This window comes from Hibiscus syriacus, unplaced genomic scaffold, assembly GCF_006381635.1.
Source record: "Hibiscus syriacus cultivar Baekdansim isolate YM2019G1 unplaced genomic scaffold, ASM638163v2 tig00111013_pilon, whole genome shotgun sequence".
Classification (NCBI taxonomy): Eukaryota; Viridiplantae; Streptophyta; class Magnoliopsida; order Malvales; family Malvaceae; genus Hibiscus; species Hibiscus syriacus.
Genome location: NW_024062953.1, coordinates 347,503 through 368,385, shown reverse-complemented (window position 1 = coordinate 368,385; position 20,883 = coordinate 347,503). Strand labels below are relative to the sequence as shown.

The 20,883-nt window shown below is 35.2% G+C and overlaps 4 protein-coding genes across 6 annotated transcripts; 3 read left to right on the top strand and 1 right to left on the bottom strand.

Annotated features, from left to right (window-relative positions):
* The first annotated feature begins 943 nt into the window (after positions 1 to 943).
* Positions 944 to 3,606, top strand: LOC120149876. The gene is made up of 4 exons (XM_039162573.1): positions 944 to 2,048; positions 2,246 to 2,470; positions 2,769 to 2,860; positions 2,987 to 3,606. The coding sequence occupies exons 1-4, from the start codon at positions 978 to 980 to the stop codon at positions 3,597 to 3,599; spliced, it is 2,001 nt and encodes a 666-aa protein (XP_039018504.1). The 5' UTR covers positions 944 to 977; the 3' UTR covers positions 3,600 to 3,606.
* Positions 3,607 to 4,602: 996 nt separating this feature from the next.
* On the top strand, positions 4,603 to 7,130 carry LOC120149878 (nucleolin-like). Its single transcript, XM_039162575.1, has 3 exons — positions 4,603 to 5,000; positions 5,888 to 6,143; positions 6,637 to 7,130. Exons 1-3 carry the CDS (start codon positions 4,686 to 4,688, stop codon positions 7,017 to 7,019), a joined length of 954 nt encoding a protein of 317 aa, XP_039018506.1. The 5' UTR covers positions 4,603 to 4,685; the 3' UTR covers positions 7,020 to 7,130.
* A 171-nt stretch (positions 7,131 to 7,301) lies between these two features.
* On the bottom strand, positions 7,302 to 9,996 carry LOC120149879 (E3 ubiquitin-protein ligase At4g11680-like). 3 transcript variants are annotated; one of them, XM_039162576.1, is made up of 5 exons: positions 9,822 to 9,996; positions 8,909 to 9,394; positions 8,174 to 8,296; positions 7,827 to 8,085; positions 7,302 to 7,687 (listed from the first exon to the last, which is right to left on the bottom strand). In XM_039162576.1, the coding sequence occupies exons 2-5, from the start codon at positions 9,256 to 9,258 to the stop codon at positions 7,535 to 7,537; spliced, it is 885 nt and encodes a 294-aa protein (XP_039018507.1). In that variant the 5' UTR covers positions 9,259 to 9,394; positions 9,822 to 9,996; the 3' UTR covers positions 7,302 to 7,534. The 3 variants fall into 3 exon arrangements, with proteins under 3 accessions (XP_039018507.1, XP_039018508.1, XP_039018509.1); XM_039162577.1 differs by having other exon boundaries at positions 8,909 to 9,348; XM_039162578.1 differs by lacking the exon at positions 9,822 to 9,996 and adding an exon at positions 9,435 to 9,461.
* A 7,502-nt stretch (positions 9,997 to 17,498) lies between these two features.
* LOC120149877 (palmitoyl-acyl carrier protein thioesterase, chloroplastic-like) lies at positions 17,499 to 20,483 on the top strand. Its single transcript, XM_039162574.1, has 7 exons — positions 17,499 to 17,782; positions 18,531 to 19,123; positions 19,237 to 19,370; positions 19,520 to 19,633; positions 19,762 to 19,933; positions 20,015 to 20,083; positions 20,168 to 20,483. Exons 2-7 carry the CDS (start codon positions 18,620 to 18,622, stop codon positions 20,435 to 20,437), a joined length of 1,263 nt encoding a protein of 420 aa, XP_039018505.1. The 5' UTR covers positions 17,499 to 17,782; positions 18,531 to 18,619; the 3' UTR covers positions 20,438 to 20,483.
* Positions 20,484 to 20,883: the final 400 nt, after the last annotated feature.

Sequence of the window (20,883 nt, the reverse complement as noted above, 5' to 3'; positions counted from 1 at the left end):
TTGTACTCCAAATTCCAAAGTCCATGTCTGCTACTCCTTACTTGGTGGTCTCAAGCTCCAAAGGGAAGGGTTGTTGCAGGACGCAGAAACCCAGTTTTAGGAGGAGGTGTTTGTCGATAGCAAAGCAGCAGAAAACTCGTTTTTACATCTTGGGACGCTGTGTCGCCATGCTCCTATGTTGGCACGCTCATTCTATTTCAGATTGACTTAATCCAACCCCGGAGGTAGAAGCTGTGATTCCCAGGAATCCACTGCAAATTCAACTCTCAACTCGCAAGGTTCAGGTCAAGAACTTGAAGCGCTGGCCTGTCTGCTAAGTGCTAACATTTGGATGGTAGAACCAAAATGTAAATAACACAATTTTGTTCCTCAGATTCCGTTGTCTTTTTACCTCTGCAGAGTTAAACAGTATATGGTACAGAATTTGCCCCACTTCGTACTTGCATGTTGATTTCAATGCCAAATTTTTTTAATTTCAAACTAGTTTTTCCTTTTTAACCAGGAACTAGTTTTGTTTATCACTACTTTGATCAATCATGCAACAAATCACCAAAAAGCATATCGGAGGAATAAAGAATCCATCCAATATTTCTAAACCTAGGTTGAGTTAAATCGAATATGATTTTTATCTAAAATTCAAATCAAATGAAATCTCTTTAAATTCATATTAGATAAAATTTGGATTGACCCAAAAACTGGATCTCCATCTAATAGGAATATAAGGCTATGATTAAGATAAATAAAATTGGTTTAACCATGATCCCAAATCAAGTATATTTTGTTTCAAGGAGCTGATCTCGCAGCATCCGGTTTTCATAGTTGAAAGCTAAGACTCCACGTGGCGCGTAGTGATAGGCTTTTGATACCTGGTAGGAAAAATTAGCGGGATTTTGAATTTAAAGTCTCGTAACTCGCAACGGTTAAATCCTGCATTTCATCCTCTTTACGCTCCCACTGTCTTAGCACGCTCCCTCGCTATGGCTTCGCTTACTCCTGGAATCCTCCTAAAGCTCCTCCAATCCATGAATTCATCTTCCCGTGTCACCGGAGACCACCGCTCACCTCTCCTCCAAGTCATCGGCATCGTCCCTGCCCTCGCCGGCTCCCACGATCTCTGTCCCATCCACGGCTTCTACGTTCAACTCTCCGATTCCCTCAACTCCACCTACGTCTCCCTCTCCGAGCGCGATACTGAGTTAATTCTCTCCAATCGGCTCCAGCTAGGTCAGTTCGTTTACGTTGAACGCTTCCATTTTGACTCCCCTGTGCCACGTGTCTCCGGTATTCGACCGGTCGCCGGTCGGCACTCTTTCGTTGGTTCCCCTGACCCTCTCATTGCCCGCATTTCGTCTTCCCAAAGGGATTTCGTTGTACAACCCGTATCTGAATCCGAATTCTCCGTGGATCCGGTTGTGGCTGATCTGTCTCATATGAAATTGGAGCGACAGAAAACTCCAGCCAAAAACAAGGATTCAAAAATCGCGAAGTCCAGAAAACGGCAGCCTCTCGCGCCCAGAGGTAATACTGAAGGTAATGAAAATTTGCAAAGATTTTCGTCTCCAGCAGCGGCGAAACGTTCGGTTTCAAAGAAAACAAAAGCGGCTGTTGCGGAAAGAGATCCATCTCCGGCGGGGAAAGTAAAGAGATCGGCTTCTCCGGTACCATCGAAATCTGTGGTACCGACCTTGGTGGCAACGAAGGAAGATGGAAAGAAAGTTGCGAGAGAGCCGGTGATCATAGTGCCTTCGAGGTATAGGCAACCTTCGCCCAACGCAAGCAAGCAGGCATCACCGAGTGCACGAAGACCATCGCTTTCTCCGTCAAGGAGTTTGTCCGGTGGGTTGAAGGTTTCGCCGGTTGTAGCGGATTCAAAGAAGAAAATGGCAACGATTGTTGCTGGGTTTTCGAAGGTGTCTGAAGCTTTGGTGGGTTCCGCCAAGAGTAGTAGGAAGAGCTGGGATGAACAACCAGAGAAGGGTTCAGGGGAGCTGAGGCAGAAAGCGTCTGTTAAGACTAAGCCTGATTTGCAAGCAATTTTGCGGACTCAGGTAGCTAAATTGGCTTTCTTAATTTTTGCCAGCTTGATTAATTAATCACTAAAGTCAAAAAATGAAAAACAAAGTTGAGAAAACCTGAAGATGAAGTTGATATATAATTGCATTAGCGATAATTTCTCAATTTGAGTTACATGCGTCTCTTTGTTGTATAATTTCTGAATTTTTGGCATGATATATCCTTTTCCTAGACGGCCATTTCAAGACGTTTAACTGATGTACATAGTCACAAATCCAATGACGAAAGTTCTACTAGCAATGAGAAAAGGAAAGCTAGCCCACCTGAAGGTGGCTCCACCTTGGAGAAACCAGCATGTGGCGGTGGGGCTTTGGGAATCACCATCCATGAAAAGAAATGGAGTGATGGCAGTGTTTCATGGGACACCCTTTCTGCTAACCTTGCAATGCTTGGAAAGGTATGGGCAGGTTTCAGGACTTATCAAGAAGCTAAGCAAATCCTTCTTCCCTTTATATAATATAAAGCTTGCTTGCTTCCCAATTAAGATGGTGCTTGATTGATGTGATGCATCTGGTAGAGTAGCAATAAATATGGTGTAGCTTCTGGTAAAAGAATTAACTTCTTACAATTTGGTGATTTTCAATGCTATTTATTTCGTATTGTAGTTTCACTATAAACAGTAGGTACAATGGTATGATCGTACCAGTGCTTGTCACCATCACTGAACTAATGAGGTTAACATTGTCTTAATACAGGAGGCTATGCAAAGGAGAGTTGTTGCTTCTAAAACAGCAGCAGAGGCATTGGAGGAGGCCATTGCTACTGAGTCTCTTGTCAGGAATTTAAGGTTTGGATCCATTCTCACCTACATATGCATGCAACTCGTTCCTATCACAATAAATCTTGCAATGGGAGACAGACAAATAAATAAACGTAGCAAATGACTTGATGCATCTGTCCATATATTTTCCAGCATGTTTTCAGAACTTTCCTCGAAGTCCAAGGTTGGGAATCCCTTGCCGACCATTGACCGATTTCTATCCATTTACAACGATGTCGAGAAGCATACCGGGATCGCTGAGACCATCGCAGCTAACCACAAATCCGACTCGGAAAATCTGTCGACAAAGCACTCGAAATCGTCTTCTCTATGGGTGGAAGCTGCAGTGACAACTGATCTTGAGATAGTCTCCCTTTTGTCCCTTGAAAACAATGAGTCTCTATCAGCTTTGCAGAGACCCAAGAACCAACTCAAAGCTAGCTCAGTGCCACAACTACAGTGGAAACATAATGCTGACACGTGGACTAGAGGCGACGGTATGGAAGAGACGGTGCACTTTGCAATGAAGTTGAAATCTGAGATGCAAATGTGGTTTGTTGGCTTCATTGAGGAATCCTTGAAATCATTACCTTTGGATTGTGGTTCGATAGCAATGGTATTATCGCAGTTGAAACGGGTCAACGATTGGTTAGACCGGGCGGTTGCAAAGGGGGATGAACCATTGGCAGACAAGGTTGAGAAATTGAAGAGCAAAATCTATGGCTTTGTCATTCATCACGTGGGGACGCAACTATCCTCCTCTTGATTATTAATTCTACTATGTTTACCAAAACAAATATTTTATAAGTTGTATTTAATTAATAATTATTTAAATTCTGAATAAATTGTCATCCTTTAACTAGGTATTAACATTGATTATTGAATAATTTTTAAAATTGAGATAAGATTTAAGTCAACTAATTACTCTAATCTTTTTAGAGTTCTCAATTTTTTTTGATGATGATGATATAAAGAAATTAAAAATACTATTGATTATTAGGATGTGAGATTTATTTTTTATTTTATAAAAAAAATCTACTGTCGATATATAAATATATAATAGTAACCTTAAATTTTTGGTGGAGATGTATAAATATTTAATATTTATATTTATTTAGCTTTTTAAGAAAAATCAGATAAATTTATTATAAAGTGGGTCCAAATTGTTTGCATGACAGCCAAACGCCATGTAATTTATTTTTCCCCCCATACATTAGTATCATTTATTTTTATTTGACCAAAAAGAAAAAGAAAAAAATGTAAAAAGGTCCAATGGGCTTGGGCCCCACTTATTTCCAATTACACAGTCCAATCTGATGATCAGTAAAATCTAACGGCTCATATTCATCTAAGAACACAGTCTTCGTGCGCCACCCGCCTTTAATTTCTTTACCCTAAAACCAAAAAAAAAAAATCCATTTACGTGCATTTACCCTAAGAATCCCCCAGCAAACGCCACGTTTCTTTCTCTAACAAAATAATTTTTTTTCCCAGATTCCAAACAACAAAAAGGAAATTAAACAAAAAGTAGAAAAGAGTTTTTTATTTCTTCCCTTGCTCAGTTTTATTTCTGTATTTTCTTTATAAGCAGAAACTTGAAGACACTTAACCTGCGTTTAAAGAACACCTTGGTTCCTTCACTTTCCCGTTTCCAGCACCAAAACGTGGTTCGTCACAATACGCTCAAGCATTTCTCAGATCATCCGGGGAAACCCCATAGAAAGATCGTTTTTCTTTTTCTTTTTTTGCAACCCCAGGAATTTTCATTGCTTAAAAATTGTTTCTTTGATAAACTAGTGTTATATTTAGAATTAAGAGTATCATAAAAAATTGTTTTCTGGGGGGAGAAAAAATGGTGGGAGGAGGGAAGGGCCGGAAGGAGGATCCGTTGGTGATTAACAGCACCAATGTTTTTGCTGCGCTCGGGAGTTTGAAGAAGAAGAAGAAGGGAAACGAGAAAGAAAATCCGGGTTCTTCTTCTAAGACCAAAGGGATGAAAGGATTGAGGAAGGAAGCCGAGAAGAAAGAGGTGTTTTGGGGCCCATCACCTCTCAAGGTGAAGTCTTGGGCTGATGTTGATGAAGAAGATGATGATGATTATTTTGCCTCGATGGCTCCTCCTGGCTCTGCTTGGGGCATTCCTAAAGAACCTGGGCCTGTTTTAGAGGTCTGAACTTCGTTTTCTTCTTCTTCTTCTTCAATGATTAGATTACGAACTTTTGTTTTTGATATTGTTTTGGTTTCTGGATTATCCAAATGATGAGAAGATTGGATGTTCTGTTGATCATGTTGGTGATAATAGATAGGATGTAATGTATGCATGTATGTATGTTCATGAATATGATGGATGATGATTATGCTTCCTTTGGAAGGAAATTGTTTTAGCTGGGAAAATGTTGCAAATTATGTGTGCTTTTGACTAAAATTTATTGTAATTGTTTAAGCTTTGTATTGCGAATGCAATAATACTTGTGGATTTTATGAACATCATAATGAACTGTTGGGGAATAGTTTATATGTTTATTGAACAAATGATGCTGATAATTGATAACATACCTGCTGTATGTAGTTTCCAAGTTAGCTTTTTTTTTTTTTTTTTTTTTACTTTTGCCTCCGAATCCATAGAATGTTGTTGAACGGTAATATCGATTTGATCATTATTCTGGTCTTAAGTTAACTGAACTTAGACTCGATTCACGAAGTTAACACGTATATAATGTGTCCTTGAGTTGCCACTGTACTTGCTATACACGTGCATTCAATCTTATCATTTAGTCATATGAAACTAAACTTGATTCTTCAACATGCATGTGATTAATGTGCTGTGCTTGACAGTTGAATGCCTATTAGTTTTGTTCGCATTCGTATTTAGTCATTTTGGCTATGGTTAATGTTCAACGCTATGAAAATCAAATTACAAAATATCTAGGATGCATGGATGCCTTCCAAATTGATTTGGATGTCATATTCTTTTTAGTACCTAAAAATTATCTGAGTACCATCAGTTCTTTGGTTTAATCAGGTAGTTATGTTTTATTTTACTTTGCATTCCAGGAAAGTGAAATCGAAGAAGATGATCTTGACGAAGTTGATGATGATGTTGAAGAAGAACATGAAAACGAAACTGAGACACAGGCAGAAGTGCAGCCTGTTATTAGCAAGCCTCCTGAACCCTCTCCGGTTAACAAAGAGGCAGAAAAAATGCTTTCAAAGAAGGAACTGAAGAAGAAGGGGCTTGAGGAACTCGATGCTGTTCTTGCTGAGTTAGGATATGCAAAACCACAGACAGGTGGCCCGGATGATTCCCAAGGTAATTTATACTATCCCACTTATGCTTATTAGTCTCTCATTCCAAGGAAGATGTATGGTTTCATTTATTTGCAATGAGGCAAATTTTAGAGCTGAAATTGCTAGAAGAAAACCTATATCCACTATGAAAACTTTCCTAGTTCAACAATGACAATTCAGGAAGATTTCTCTCTTTCAAAGTCATTTATTACATTCCGTGGTTCATATGTTTTATGTTCGGAGCTTTGTCTGGTTAACCAGAGCTCTGATTACTCCTAATGACGATTCAATATATATTTTTTGCTAGTATCTTCTTTAGCATTTATCTGAAAATGTAATGAGTTGAAATCTTAATCTTGTAGTGGTTGAAGTTGGAAACCGAACATCACGTGGTAGTTGTTTTTTTGTTAGTGCGGTTTTCTTTATGCTTACCATTCCCTGTTTATTTCCTCTTGATTGATTTCTTGGTAGTTTTCCGCTTGCTCTTACATGAAAGATACTTTTCCCGATTGCAGGTGCTGAACAGAAAAAACCAGAGAGCAATGGGAAAATTGAAAAGAAAGAGAGTGCTCCTTTCGAGAGCAAGAGTGCCAAAAAGAAGAAAAAGAAGGATAAATCATCGAAGGAGGCGAAAGAATCATCGCAGGGACAACCAGAAGGCTCTGATGCTGGAAATGTTGGCAAGGAAACCGGTGAAACTAAGAAGCCAGATGAGCCATCTCCTGTGGATGTGAAGGAGAAGCTGAAAAAGGTAGTTCCTGCAAAGAAGAAGAAATCGAGTAAAGAGATGGATGCAGCTGCACGAGCTGCTGCCAATGAGGCTGCTGCGAGGAGTGCAAGGCTTGCAGCTGCAAAGAAAAAAGAGAAGAACCACTACAATCAGCAGCCGGTGCGGTAAAGCGGCACAAGAGCTTCAGTTTTACTTTTATCATATTAACATTTTACCCTCTTCGGTTCAATTTGTTAATTCGGAATAAAACATCAGTAAATGGCTTTCGTGAATTTGACTTTTGTTATAAGAGAAAAATGAAATCTGTTCATTTTAGGCATCTGGTTGCATCTGGTGAGAGGTTCAAAATGCCTACCAAACATCATCAGAAAACAACAATTAGCTTAATCTGTATTTTTACACATGAATTGAACATTTTTGGACATACCAGGGCAACCTGCTGGGAGTTTATTAACTCTCTTATCTATTAAAATTGAATAAAAATGTTGATATCAACAGATTGTATTCAAGTGTGACAAATATCATTGCATGTACAATCTTTTGCATTTTAGATTTCTTATTTTCTTTCTCCCTCTTCTCATCTTTTCCACCATTGCCGACCCCATTCGGTAGCATAGAGGAATGTACTCAGAAGTGTGATTGCGTACTACTGCAGTAATACAATTAACAAAAAACAGAAACCCTTATTTCTTCGACAAAATCGTGCATTTGCAAAGTGGACAGACCGCTTTCATCTTAAGCCATTTATCTACGCAGCTTTTATGAAAGGCATGAGAACAAGGGAGCTCCTTCAGCATGTCATTGTCCTCATAACTCGTCAAACAAATGCAGCAAACCTGCATAATGTCGATATAAATTAAGCTGACCGCCAGTTTTCGGTCGAAAATAAAACAATGCAAACTACGTGATCATAATGCTCCCTAGAGCACAAAGCACAAGTAATTTGTCTTATGGGCGAGGGATCCGAGAACTTACAGCATCATCCCCTGGAATTGCACAGTCCGTTTCGGCTCCTGTTGCTTTATCCCGTCCTTCAACTTCAGAATTAGTTTTCTTTATGCTTCCACTCCCATCTTTCTGCAACTTGAAAGTGTATGTTGGCAGAGAATCGATGCATTCCGAAGAGGCTCCTCTAATTAGACCAAGGTCCCCACAACAGAACGCTAAAACCGCACACAAGATAAAGGGTATAGTAAACTCGAGATAGCTAAAGACAAGAAACATCATGCATAACCTACAATGGAATCAGACAAATCAGTTTATTTCCGGACAAGAGAAAAGCCAACAAGCAGTATAATACTTATACAGGCAAGTGTCGACACCTGTGTAAATTTGAAACCCCTGAGGATGAGTAACCTCCAAATAGCCAAATATTTCCGACAATAAACCAGACAAAAAAGTAAGCTTTTAGCACCCATTTAAATTGCTCCAACAATCTGCTAAGCCTGCCATGTTATAATGCAAAATGCATCGGCAATCACATATAAATAAGATTGATTGAAGTTGTGTAAAAAACACTCCGAAAAGCAAATGTTAGGACCAAACCAAAAACAACTCAGAAAAACAAAATATAAAACATACTGTCTGAGGCTTAAATTTACACCAGAAGAACATGTTCAACTCTTTCTTAAACATGAATATAATCAGGACTGTCCTTTGAGATAAAAAAACATGACAGGTTCCAAGAGCAATAAAAAAACTTCAAGCTGAAATCAAAAAGTTCAGAAACTGAGATATGTAAAGAGGACCATGCAACAACGGAGCCAAGTGTTGTTATGTTGAAGAAGTTTAAGTACGGAGATACATGAATCTATTGTAACAGGAGAAACTTAAACAATTCCAAGGCTTGATAACTTCTATTGCAGGCGATGACAAAATTTTCAAACCTCTCAACAAAAGGCAAAGGAAGCAAAGATATATAATTCAAGAAAATGATTCCACGCCAAGAACAGTAGAACACCGAGAAGCATCTTAAAGCACAAGCTAGCTAATTACGAACATCAAGTACTAAGGATTTTAGCATTGAAAAATGTCAAACAAGTAAGGTAAATGCTTACGTAGGATACGGAAGAAAACAATGGTGGAAAAGGATGGGAATACAAGCAGCACACCCTGCAGCGTAACCCACAATCCAAGTGGACAATGGAGCCTGTGGCTTCTCATTCCTGGAAACAGCTAGAACAGCTACTGATGCAACAATCTGACTTATATTGAAAACTAGTCTAATATAAAACCAAAAGCAAAAAGATGATATAAAACTCCCATGATTTGATCCACCAGAAGGAGTTGGGTGAATCACAGGTTCCTGAGAATTAGTTGATTCGACATTATTCCCAAGTTGACCGTCATTTGGTATATCAAGAACATGATCATTTCTCTCATGAAGGTTCTCAGGTGTCTGCTCCATTTGGTAAAGTTTTTCTTTATTTTAAGTAGAGGAAAGAAGCTTTTGATTAATTGTTCTTCATTTTCAATCGTTCATCTCAGCTGTAATTATCTTTAGCAAACCAACAAAAATCAATCCTCGGTTAAGCCTCCAATTTCTGTTGCATATATATAAATTTTATAAGTAAACAAGACAACCAATGCTCCAAAACAAAGAATTTATTCATAGAAAAAATAAAGTATACAAAAATTATACATCTTTTTCTTCGTTCCCTCGAATTTCTGAGCAAATCTTTTTTGGGTTATATTTCTTTTTGTTTTCCCAGCAACCAAATATGTTTCCAATTTCTCAGGAGTGAAGAAGATGGTGATCACAAGTTCAAGACTCGTTGCATATTTGGATTAAACGATATTTCTTTTATTTTTCCCAGTTTGCTCAGCATCCAAACATCAGGCAAGAGCTTACATGTACTAAAAAATTGAACTTGAAACCAAGAGGAATTAAGAACTTACCCAACACCAGAATTGAAAAAAAGAAATAGTAAATTTAATTTATAAAATTTAACCCAAACTACAAGGACTTACAGTATGTAATTTGGGTTTTTGCCACTTGACCATCCGCTGTTTGGTGAAAGAAAAGTAAGATCTTGATCAGCTTAGGATTTTAGTTAAGTACATAGAAAGAAGAACAGAGAATTAAAGAATGCAAAACGGTGGGAATGTAACTAGCTACTTGTCGTTTTGAGGTTGTTTTCTTTTGCATTTTCCTCCCCCCCCCCCTCCCCCCGAAAATCCAAACAGGGTCTTACTGTAATTATGCACTCTTTTGATTTTCTTTTTGAGTGACTGGTTTGAATTTGCTTTGCTAAAAAAAGTAATATTTTTCTTTTGGATAAATCAGAATTTTATTAGTTAAAGTAAAGTTAAAATACAACCAATCAACAGTAAAAATAAAATAAAAGAAATTGACCTAAATAAAAAAAAGATTAGTTAGACTATATTTCAAACATTACAAAGCTTAAGATTAGTACTATCAATTCTATTAATATTAGTACCCTAAAACGGATCCCAATAACGTCTTTAACTTCTTTGAGCAAACATTCCACACGTTCCAAGAAGATTCTTTGATTTCTTTCCTGTCAGATGAAGTAAAGAAATGCAGTCTAATAAATTTTTAAAATGGTGATAAGGAGTGGCATTCCTTTCCATGTAGAAAAAGCCTTTGAAACCATTTCAACCCAAGTCATGGAAGATGAATTCATCCCATTAAGTTTCATATAGCATTCCAGAGAGCTCCTACGAGTGGGCATTGCATGGAGAGGTGGTCCCTTGACTCCATATTAGTGTCGCAATTTATACAGTGGAGATCAGTGTAAATTCCCATTGTATTGAGTCGGTCTCTAGTTGGCAACCGATTGAGTATTATCATCCAGGCAATCAAACTTAACTTTGGAATGTGTAATGGGAACCAAATTAATTTGTGCCAAGTTACTTTATGTTCTTTGAATCGGATCAGGTCCCATATGTCCCTTGTTAGCACATGATCGACTGAAATAATTGGTGAAGCTTCTGTCCGTAATTTCAAAAACCTTCTTATGCTCCAACTAAAGTTTACACCAGCTTGATTCTTGTTCCTTGAATACATAAGCTTTTAGCCAAGCTACCCATAGAGAATCATTGCCCGCAATAATTTTTCGAATGAGACTCAGCAGGCATGCACTATTCCAAGTTTTAATATTTTTCAGTCTTAGTCCTCCTTCGAATTTAGGAAGGGTAATTTTCCCCTAGCTAATTCTTGCACCAACAGTAGATTTATCTACTCATTTCCAGAAAAACCAGGAACAGATTTGTTCTACCTTTTTAAGGATTGAAGTTGGCAGAACAAGTTACCTGCACCAGTGATTGCTAATATTAAATAAAATAGATTTTATGAGTTTTAATCTCCCTGCGTAGCTGATATTTCTCTCGGACCAGATGTGAAGCTTACGTTTAATGTTATCAATAAAAGCCATCTTTTTCACATTGCAAACAGTTCCCTTATTTATTTTAATTTTTTTTAAAATTCAGATATTATTACGTAGAGATACAACAGGTCGGATCGAATCTGTTTTGATTTTCCATTTGATCTAAAAGTCTAATTGAAAATCAGTCTATAACCTGATTTAATTGGCACATGGTGCAGGTTGAAGGTTGGGAGTTCTTCGCACCCATCCCAGTGCAAGCAATGCTGCAATCGTTGGCCTTTCCAATTGTGAACAGCTGCTGCATGTTAACAACGACCCAAATATACATTAAACACACGCATATTATATAGAATCCATGATCTCAATAATGAAAGGAAATATTATTCTTTTTAAAGCTCATGAGTTTCATATCTATAGTGTATACATTGTTAATAAATTAAAAAATTATAAATAAATATTATCTTATAAACACTTTGTACTAAGAAAAAAATCATTGAGATTATATCAATTCAAATAAATTTACTTTTCGTCCACTGACTTGCAAGTGGCAAACAGTCCATTTGAAGAATGGGTTTACGTACAATATTTCAAAAACCCATATATTATTCGGCCCCAATGGATACGATAACAACTAACAAGGTCCAAGAGTAAAGGGTGTTCGGACACCATAAATGGCCTCTCCGCAACAATAATTAAGGCCCAATTTTGATTTAATTCCTCTACAATATTAAAATTTGAGATTTAATTTTTATTTTATAATAATACTAGTATGTTCAGACTGATAATAAAATTATTTGATGTTGTTAAGTGAGGATGTGAAATTCATTTTTTATTATTTTCCAATCATATAACTAAAGTCACTTGAAAATTCAATCAACCAAGTTTAATTTATTTATCACACGATAACATCATTAAACTAAAGAGACTAAATATTATCATATTAATGTAAATTAAACTTATTTAAGGATCACATTATATGTTCAAATTAAAAAAAATTATGATATTGAACTTATCAAGTGACATCAGTGGTTGAAGATAGTGTTGTTCTCCATCTATGTCATGAGTTTAAATAGACGCATTTGCATATGTGTGTGCATTGTCAATGTCTAAGAACGATTATGAAAAGACAATATCTTATAATCACCTTAAATTATTAAAAAAAAAATCATCCTAATATTTGGGAGATTTAAAAAAATATTAAGCTTAAAAAATAAATTTAAATAAAGAAAAGTTAAAATGGTCTAAAGTACGAGGACTTGACTACCATCCCAAGGCATTAACGTTTGCCGAATTAGCAGATAAAAATGTTTGCCCGCAACAACACGGCTGTAATTGAAGGTAGGCAACCTTCTTAATCACTCGTCTTTTATTCATAATAATAAAAATAATTATATCTGATTCTTTCGGTTAATTAATGTTGATGTGGAAAAGTAAATGGAAATGAAGATTTAAGCTTCGAATTAGGTACCTAACCTGATAGATTAGATTAGATTATACATAGAAATGAGAATTGTATATAAATGTGATTGATTCCTTCTTTGGTTAATCATTAATATTTTATAAGGTAAATCTCAAAACTATATATATATATATATATATATATATATATATATATATATTAGTTTAACCTATAAGTTTAAATCTTTATAATTATACATATAATATTTTAATTATTCAATTACAAAAGAAATTTACATAATGAAAAATCACTTTAAGTTTTTAATTCTCCATCTAAGAGCATATGGTTTTTTTAAGTTAAAATCTCATGGAAACATGACACATGGACATTGGCTCAAGCATGACCACAGGGATGGAGTGTTGGAAAGTATAATCGTACCCTCTGAAAATTTTAATTTTTCTTATATTTTAAAATTTTTATTGTATTTTCTATTGATTCTCTAATATTGCACCCTTAAAATTTTTTAATATAATTTCATAAATTCACACCCTCTAACATAAATTCATGTGTGTGTTCTGCATAAGCATTGATGAACCCTTGGCGTAAACCCATGCCCAATCCAAAAGGTTTATGGTTCAACAAACTCTGACCGACTCAATTAATTATGATCACATTCCATCAATAAGCAACAGGAACGAGATTCAATGAGAGGAGGCAATGTTAGTTGTGTGCTTCAACTGTTGTGAACCACGAAATTTGTGGAACAACCAACTGTTTTTGAGTTAATGCAGCCCTAGCCTAATTTCTATACCTTATAAGTTACATAAATAAAACTATATATACGTGTTTACCTAATTTATTATATATACTTCATCGTTTCATCCTACAATTAGTAAACCATTATCCGTAAGTTTATCAATGTGTGCATTAGAAACAGATTATTGCATGGATAAAAGATTCCATGCATTGTTTAAAAACACGTGTGCAGAGGTTTTACATAACTGATGAGAGACACTGATCCTATAATGTAAGAAGAAGAAAAAACCATATATTCCTCTTTTTGTCAAGTAATCTGCCGTCTTTTTCTGGTTCCAGCTCTTACTTTCAGGCACACACACCTCCCCATCACAAAACCACCGTCTACACGAGGCCGTTCGTCTAAAACAGACAGCGCCCACAGGCCACACTGCAGTACGTGTGCACACCGATTTCCATGGATTGGCAAACATGTTAGCAGTGACTAATTTCTCGCTATTGTAAATGTACACTAGAGTTTATCTGTCACTCATCTGTAAGATGGCGGCTTAATCTTAATGTCGTGGTTGGTTATGATTAGAATTAAACCTAATTTTTACATCTCATTAATTAATGCGGGCATCATAATGAGATTTGATAAAGGTGCTGGGCCATTTGCAAAGACCCCAAGAGGCACTGATGGTGAGTTTTACTTGTTTGCTTTCCTCGTGCTTTTTTTAATCATAACGAGTTAGTTGGTAGCTACTTCTTCAATACTTAGGACCATTTTTTCATTTAAACTTAAATTCAATTCAAACCTATTTTAATATCGATTTATTAGATTAGATCAATTGTTCTTTGTGGTTTTTTTGTATTTTTATATAAATTAATACTTAACTAATATAAATGTAAAATATTATAAAATGATAAGTCTAAAATGATAAACCTATAAAGAAATGAAATTAGAGGTTTGAAATTGTAGGAGGGGATCCTCCTATTGGTAATAGGCCTCGAGCGGGCAACGGAACGGGACCACTGGCGATGACAAAGGTACCCGAATTTTGAAACCATAAATGTCACGACTCTGTTTCGTCGTTTCACGATGATGTCCTTATTCTAAACATGTGGCAGCTCAATGAGAAGCCTCCAGAATCGACATCTGAAGCTTATCCTTAACCATCTTTCAATAATTAAAAATTCCAACACCATTACCACAATTATACCAGCTCAGTTGGTAGAGCACAAGGTTTTTAACATTGAGGTCGTGGGATCGAGTCTCATAGAGGGCATTTCATTATGAAAGTTGCTCTCAACCTAGTGTTGTGGGCAACCTACTATCTTACCTCCCCTTACCCCATTACATATGGGAACAAGGGACAACCATATCTATTCTAAATTAATTTTCAAATAGCATCCATTTAATTGTAACTTTATTTTATTCATATATGATATTTTAAAAAGAAAGAAAATCATACACGCACGATATCCATGAAAGGTTTAACATATTTTGTCATGAAAGAAAATATTGTTAATGCTATTGTGTATACCTCACCGGAGTATAACTAAATTAATATCTATCAACGGCAAGACTTTCATATATCTTTTAAATATTTATGATGACATTAATTTTGATGTTTCGTCAATCATCGGTGTTTATTTTCATCATTATTTTTTCATATTCTAATTTGATTTGTTATTTTATTTTAATATTTGTTTTAATTTTTAATAATAATTTCTTTTGTCTGACTACTTAGTTTTTACATATTATGTGTATGTTTTTCTATCTTTTTTGCATGTTTTAATTTTGTTTTTGTGACATTATTCTATTAATGTGGCACGTTTCCTTTGTCTTATGGTACGTTGTTTGTCTACCTCCATGATAGATATGTGATCGTGTAGATATTCTCATATCGCTCATATCTGACTTTTGATTGTCAGTCTTATTTTGGTGGTTATATTTTCTTTTGTGGTTGTTTTTCGATGTTCAAATCTATTTTACGAACAGCGTGTAAGTTTGTTTTGGTTTCACACGTCACTCCATCACCTTTACAGTTGGATAGAAACAAATGAGTACTATTGACTATTACTAGATTACTATGGATGATGGACGACAGATACAAAAAAAGGTTTCGACTGTTAATGTGCCTATGAATTTTTTATTTTATTCTGTTTTATGTTTGAGTTTTTTTATGGACTCAATCCTTAAAATTATCACTTTGATTGATTGTATTTTTTTGATACATTTGATTAGTTGCGTCGTTAATGTTGTATTATCTTTTGTTTAAATAAAATTAAGTATTATTTCAAGGTTAAAAAAATTGATACCATAAGATACGATTAGATTAATAATTAAAATATATATTTAAATTAAAGTTATTTTAAATAATATTGTTTTTTATACTAAAATAAATTTAGCATAATTTATAATGAATTTGACGTGTTGATCATTGCTTTCTGTTTCATGTTGTTCAACTACTCTTTTTCCTGGTCAAATTTCGCTACATTATTTATTTATAGAAGCAAGTAAATAAATAAAAGAAAAAAAAAATCAAATTCGGATATGATTTTGTAACCTAACTTCAATATAGTTTGGGTTAATTTTCATTTAAGTTATCGGGAAAAAATATTCTTGTGCATGAAAAATAGATTATATAATTATATTATTTGATTAAGCAGAAAGATGAAACAGGCAAGTATCAACCAAACGAAATATTAAATGGTTAAATAAAACAGTTGAAGATATCATGATATAGGTGTTTATTTATTATTTTTCTAATAGCTACATTATTATATAAGATAAGCTTCATTGTCGTTTCACGTTTGAGGTGACATCTAATGTTTTATTAAATCGAGTTTGGATTAAAATTAAAGTTTTATTAATTATAAATTAATTTAATTAGATGAAATGTTAGTTTTTTAAATAAAATAAAATTTATAATTAATTAATTTAAATATATATATATATATATATATATATATATATATTGAATAGAAATACTGATAAATTTACTTTCATACAAAAAGTCATAAATTCATAAGCATATATTGGCAATTTATATCCATCTTTAAAGAGGGTCGTAAAAATATATTATTTTACCATTTTCTAGTTTGGAAGCTATTGTTCTCAAATATTAAATTCGATTTATTAATCTATTAATTTTGATAGAAGTTTATTATATAAATAATTCTTTTTAATTTAATTTGTTTCATTCACAACTTTAAAATTTAAACTTTTGAATTTACTTTATAGATCTAATATATCGTTTCACTGGACCAACATATTATTGACAAATAATTGGTATTTATTAATATTTCTAAATCCTATTCTCTCTCTCTCTTGTGAAAATGATGAATGATTTTACCTATTGATGTAGCACATTATTTTATCTCACATATTCTCTTTCCTCGAAGTTGGATTTAACGTCGCTCTCTCATCGATGCATATTTAATTATCTTGCTTAGGGATGACAACAGGTTGGGTAAGATCAGATTTCTGGTCAATTTGATCCGACCTAAAAAATGTATACACTCCACTCGAACCTGACCCAACTCGAAAATATTTATCTTTCACCCGATCTAATCCGAAAATATGTAACTGTTATATCTTAATTATCTATCTATAGATGTGATTTAACATATTTTAATTTTACAAACTATTATAATTTTATTTTATTATTTATTTAATAAAATTAATAATCAGTTTTAATAAAAAAATCAATCAATAAAAAAATTTCTTTATATATTATTACTATGTATACATTTAATCTCATTAAAATTTCAAATAACATGGTCATGTCATGCTAAAAATTGGGAAACATTCTTTTCAAAATACATGAATAAGGGGTTTTTTTCCAAAAAAAATGTCATATAGTAGTATTTACTAAGTTTTTGGTATTTTTTATTATATATTATAATGAAATTATTAAATCATAATATAGAAATCATAATATGTAAATGAACAATTAACCCAACTTATTTTTCAAATTCTCAACCATTTTTGTCAGCAATAAATTGTGATTAATAAAGGAAAAAGATAAATTTAAAAAGGACAAAAGAGTAAATAAGTAAAATACTGTTTATAAAATGGGGGAAATGAAAAAGAAAGACAGGCGGGAGGAACAGACAGATGTATACTATAAAAGGACTCTACTTCTCTACAAATGCATTAAACCGCTGGCATCCCCTTAATACTCTCTTCTCTCCTAAAACTTAAAAATAATTTAAAAATTAGAAGGTGTTTTTCTTTATATTTTCCCTTCATTTCTCTTGATTTTGGAAACTCCAAACGAAATTTCAAAAAGCAAGGAGAGGGATAGAGAGGAAGGGAAAATTCGTGGTAGATCGCAAGCCGTAGAAGACCCACAAGTTTTTGCAGATCCTAAATAACGCTATAGTTTTCTCGAGAAAATTTTCCTTCACTGATTCGCCATTTTGTTTTTCGCTCGAAGGTACGGACGTGGAAGCTTTGGTTGTTTTTTTATTTTTTAAAAATTTATTCTCATTTTGTATTTTTCTACTTTTTCTAGTGGAAATGTTGCTGCTCTGTTTGGATGTCTATTTTGTTTTTATGTATAGGTGTTGAGTAATGGTGGCAGTCATGAGAGATCTAAGATTTTCTCGTTTCCATTTCTGTGTTATTTCTGTGTTGTTAATTTTAATTTTCTCTTGAAACGGAGTTGGGAGATGAAAAAGATCGTCGATAGAATGTTCAGCTGTGCACAGGAAGCTGAAACGTGTTTATGATTTGTTTGCTATTTTTCTATCTCATTCTTTTCTATTTTTGAAACTTTTATAGCTTAGATCTGCTTCGTTTTCTCCCTCATTCCGCTTCCTTTTGAAGACATATCTTCGTCGCTAATTAGGAGGAGTTGTATCATATTTACAGCGACTTTCTATGTTAAATACCGTGTTTTTCTAAAAGAAGATTGGGACATTATAGTTTCTTTCAAGCCTCTGTTAAATCCTTCCTTTCTAACAGCTTTCCGGAAATGAAGAATTCTTTTGATTATTTTTAAACTTTTTTCTCTGTTTTCAGTTCAATTATGGAGAAATCTAAATTGTATGCTGCATGCTATTTTTTTGTTGAAATATTATATAGGTAACATTCAAAGCCAAAATTTGAGGATTTTGTGATAATCTGAATTTGTTAATGCGTTTGTTGGAAATATTCTGATTCATTATCATTTATTGAAACAGTTGGAGCATTCATCAGCTGCCTTTCTAAAAAGCTCGATTCCAAAAGAGGGAATTATAGTGGATAATAGTTATTATTAATTTTCAAAATCATGGTTGCTACTGCTGTTACGTCCTCGTTTTTTCCCATAACTTCTTCCCCGGTCTCCTCTGACTCGAAAAACAAGAAGCTTGGAAGTGGATTTACTAACATTGGCTGTATCAAGTCGAAACACTCTGCTTCTTCTGGAAGTTTGCAAGTCAAGGCAAATGCTCAAGCCCCTCCTAAGATAAATGGTACCTCTGTTGTGACTTCTCCGGTTGAAAGTTACAAGAATGAAGATGGTGCGAGCTCCCCTCCTGCCCGGACATTTATCAATCAGTTACCTGATTGGAGCATGCTTCTTGCTGCTATAACAACCATGTTCCTGGCTGCTGAGAAACAGTGGATGATGCTTGATTGGAAGCCTAGGCGGCCTGACATGCTCGTTGATCCTTTCGGTATTGGGAGGATTGTTCAGGATGGTCTTTTTTTCCGACAAAACTTTGCAATTAGGTCTTATGAGATAGGCGCCGATCGTACAGCATCCATAGAAACGCTAATGAATCATTTGCAGGTTCACCAGTTCGATATAATGTTTAAACAACTTCTTTTAGGAACTAGAATTTATAATTACTTGCTTTTCCTGTGGTTATGTTGCATAAGATTTTTTAAATTAATATACCTCAGGAAACTGCAATTAATCATTGTAAAAGTGCTGGGCTGCTTGGAGAAGGTTTTGGTGCAACCCCTGAGATGTGCAAGAAGAACTTGATATGGGTTGTCACTCGGATGCAGGTTGTGTTCGATCGGTATCCTACATGGTAAGACATACTTTCTTGCCCATGATTTGCTCTTATAGCAACCATTCATGATATGACCACTTATACTGTTCTCATGTGTTTATTGTTTTATACGCGTGTCAACATGATGCTTTATTTTTCACTTGGATTTATTTATGTCTATCTTGCAGGGGTGATGTTGTTCAAGTAGACACTTGGGTCAGTGCATCGGGAAAGAATGGCATGCGAAGGGATTGGTTGGTCAGTGATAATAAAACTGGTGAAATTTTAACAAGAGCCACGAGGTAGAGCATTCAATTGTATTCTTCCGTGATAGTCTGTTCCACTTATTCATCTCACATTATCGAATTGTGATTCAATACAGACTTACCTGGGTTCCCTGTGATTGGATTCTGGTTTTGGTGATATGCAGTGTGTGGGTGATGATGAATAAGGTGACTCGAAGGCTATCTAAAATTCCAGAAGAGGTCCGAGGAGAAATAGAACCCTTTTTTATAAACTCTGATCCTGTTGTGGCCGAAGATAGCCGGAAATTAGTGAAACTCGATGTGAGCACGGCTGAATTTGTGCGTAAAGGTTTAACTGTAAGTCCTTGATACCCTTCTGATGGCACTCATAAGTGTTTCACCTTTTGCATTCTTACTCAGTTTATTTTTAATTTGCAGCCTAGATGGAGTGACTTGGATGTCAACCAGCATGTCAATAATGTGAAGTACATTGGCTGGATCCTCGAGGTAGACTTAATCCAGTGAACGCTACACTAATTTTCTTTTCAATACCATGCGATTTAACGGCAATGTAATATTTACCGGTTGCAGAGTGCTCCATTGGCAGTGTTGGAGAGTCACGAGCTTTCTTCCATGACACTGGAGTATAGGAGGGAGTGTGGAAGGGACAGCGTGCTGCGGTCACTAACAACTGTGTCGGACTCTGGTGTGGGGGACTTGGCGAAAGCGGGTGAAATAGAGTGCCAGCACTTGCTCCGGCTCGAGGAAGGGTCGGAGATCGTGAGAGGGAGGACTCAGTGGAGGCCCAAGTATGCCAAAAGTTTTGGCGGTGTGGGTCAAATTCCAGCAGAAAGCGCATAGAAAAATCACAAAAGTTCTCAATCTGCGACTGGAGGAGAGGGGGCACTAATCCCGTAGCTGTGTGTCACAATGATTAATGTAGAATCTAATATCGTCTTCTATGGATATAATGGATATATCTATATCTATATCTATATGTTTCTTCTTTATATATATATATATGTATGTATGTATATTCCTTTGATTCGTCTTGAAAAATAATAATAAAATAAGGGTTGTAATTAGTTATTGCCTCAATCTCTTTTTCATGTGTTGTCGGCCAACTGTACACTGACTGGTCGGCCGGCCGGCTTGGTCCTGTGGAGATGGTCTTCCGAGGTTTAGAAAATTGACAGCCATGTGGAATGGAATAACTTTTGTATTGGCTACTACGGTGTAATTTAGGAATTTCATTTTTCAATGGATTTCCCACCTTTCATCTCGATTCTCAAACATCAACGCTACCA

Coding starts and splice junctions, on each gene's coding strand:
- LOC120149877 (XM_039162574.1), top strand. CDS start 18,620: ATGGTTGCTACTGCTGTTACGTCCTCGTTTTTTCCCATAACTTCTTCC. Junction 19,124..19,236: donor CGCTAATGAATCATTTGCAG/GTTCACCAGTTC, acceptor AATATACCTCAG/GAAACTGCAATTAATCATTG. Junction 19,934..20,014: donor TTGTGCGTAAAGGTTTAACT/GTAAGTCCTTGA, acceptor TTTAATTTGCAG/CCTAGATGGAGTGACTTGGA.
- LOC120149876 (XM_039162573.1), top strand. CDS start 978: ATGGCTTCGCTTACTCCTGGAATCCTCCTAAAGCTCCTCCAATCCATG. Junction 2,471..2,768: donor ACCTTGCAATGCTTGGAAAG/GTATGGGCAGGT, acceptor GTCTTAATACAG/GAGGCTATGCAAAGGAGAGT. Junction 2,861..2,986: donor TCTCTTGTCAGGAATTTAAG/GTTTGGATCCAT, acceptor TATATTTTCCAG/CATGTTTTCAGAACTTTCCT.
- LOC120149879 (XM_039162576.1), bottom strand. CDS start 9,258: ATGGAGCAGACACCTGAGAACCTTCATGAGAGAAATGATCATGTTCTT. Junction 8,297..8,908: donor TGTTTTCTTCCGTATCCTAC/GTAAGCATTTAC, acceptor ATAACATGGCAG/GCTTAGCAGATTGTTGGAGC. Junction 7,688..7,826: donor CAATTCCAGGGGATGATGCT/GTAAGTTCTCGG, acceptor GACATTATGCAG/GTTTGCTGCATTTGTTTGAC.
- LOC120149878 (XM_039162575.1), top strand. CDS start 4,686: ATGGTGGGAGGAGGGAAGGGCCGGAAGGAGGATCCGTTGGTGATTAAC. Junction 5,001..5,887: donor AACCTGGGCCTGTTTTAGAG/GTCTGAACTTCG, acceptor TTTGCATTCCAG/GAAAGTGAAATCGAAGAAGA. Junction 6,144..6,636: donor TGGCCCGGATGATTCCCAAG/GTAATTTATACT, acceptor TCCCGATTGCAG/GTGCTGAACAGAAAAAACCA.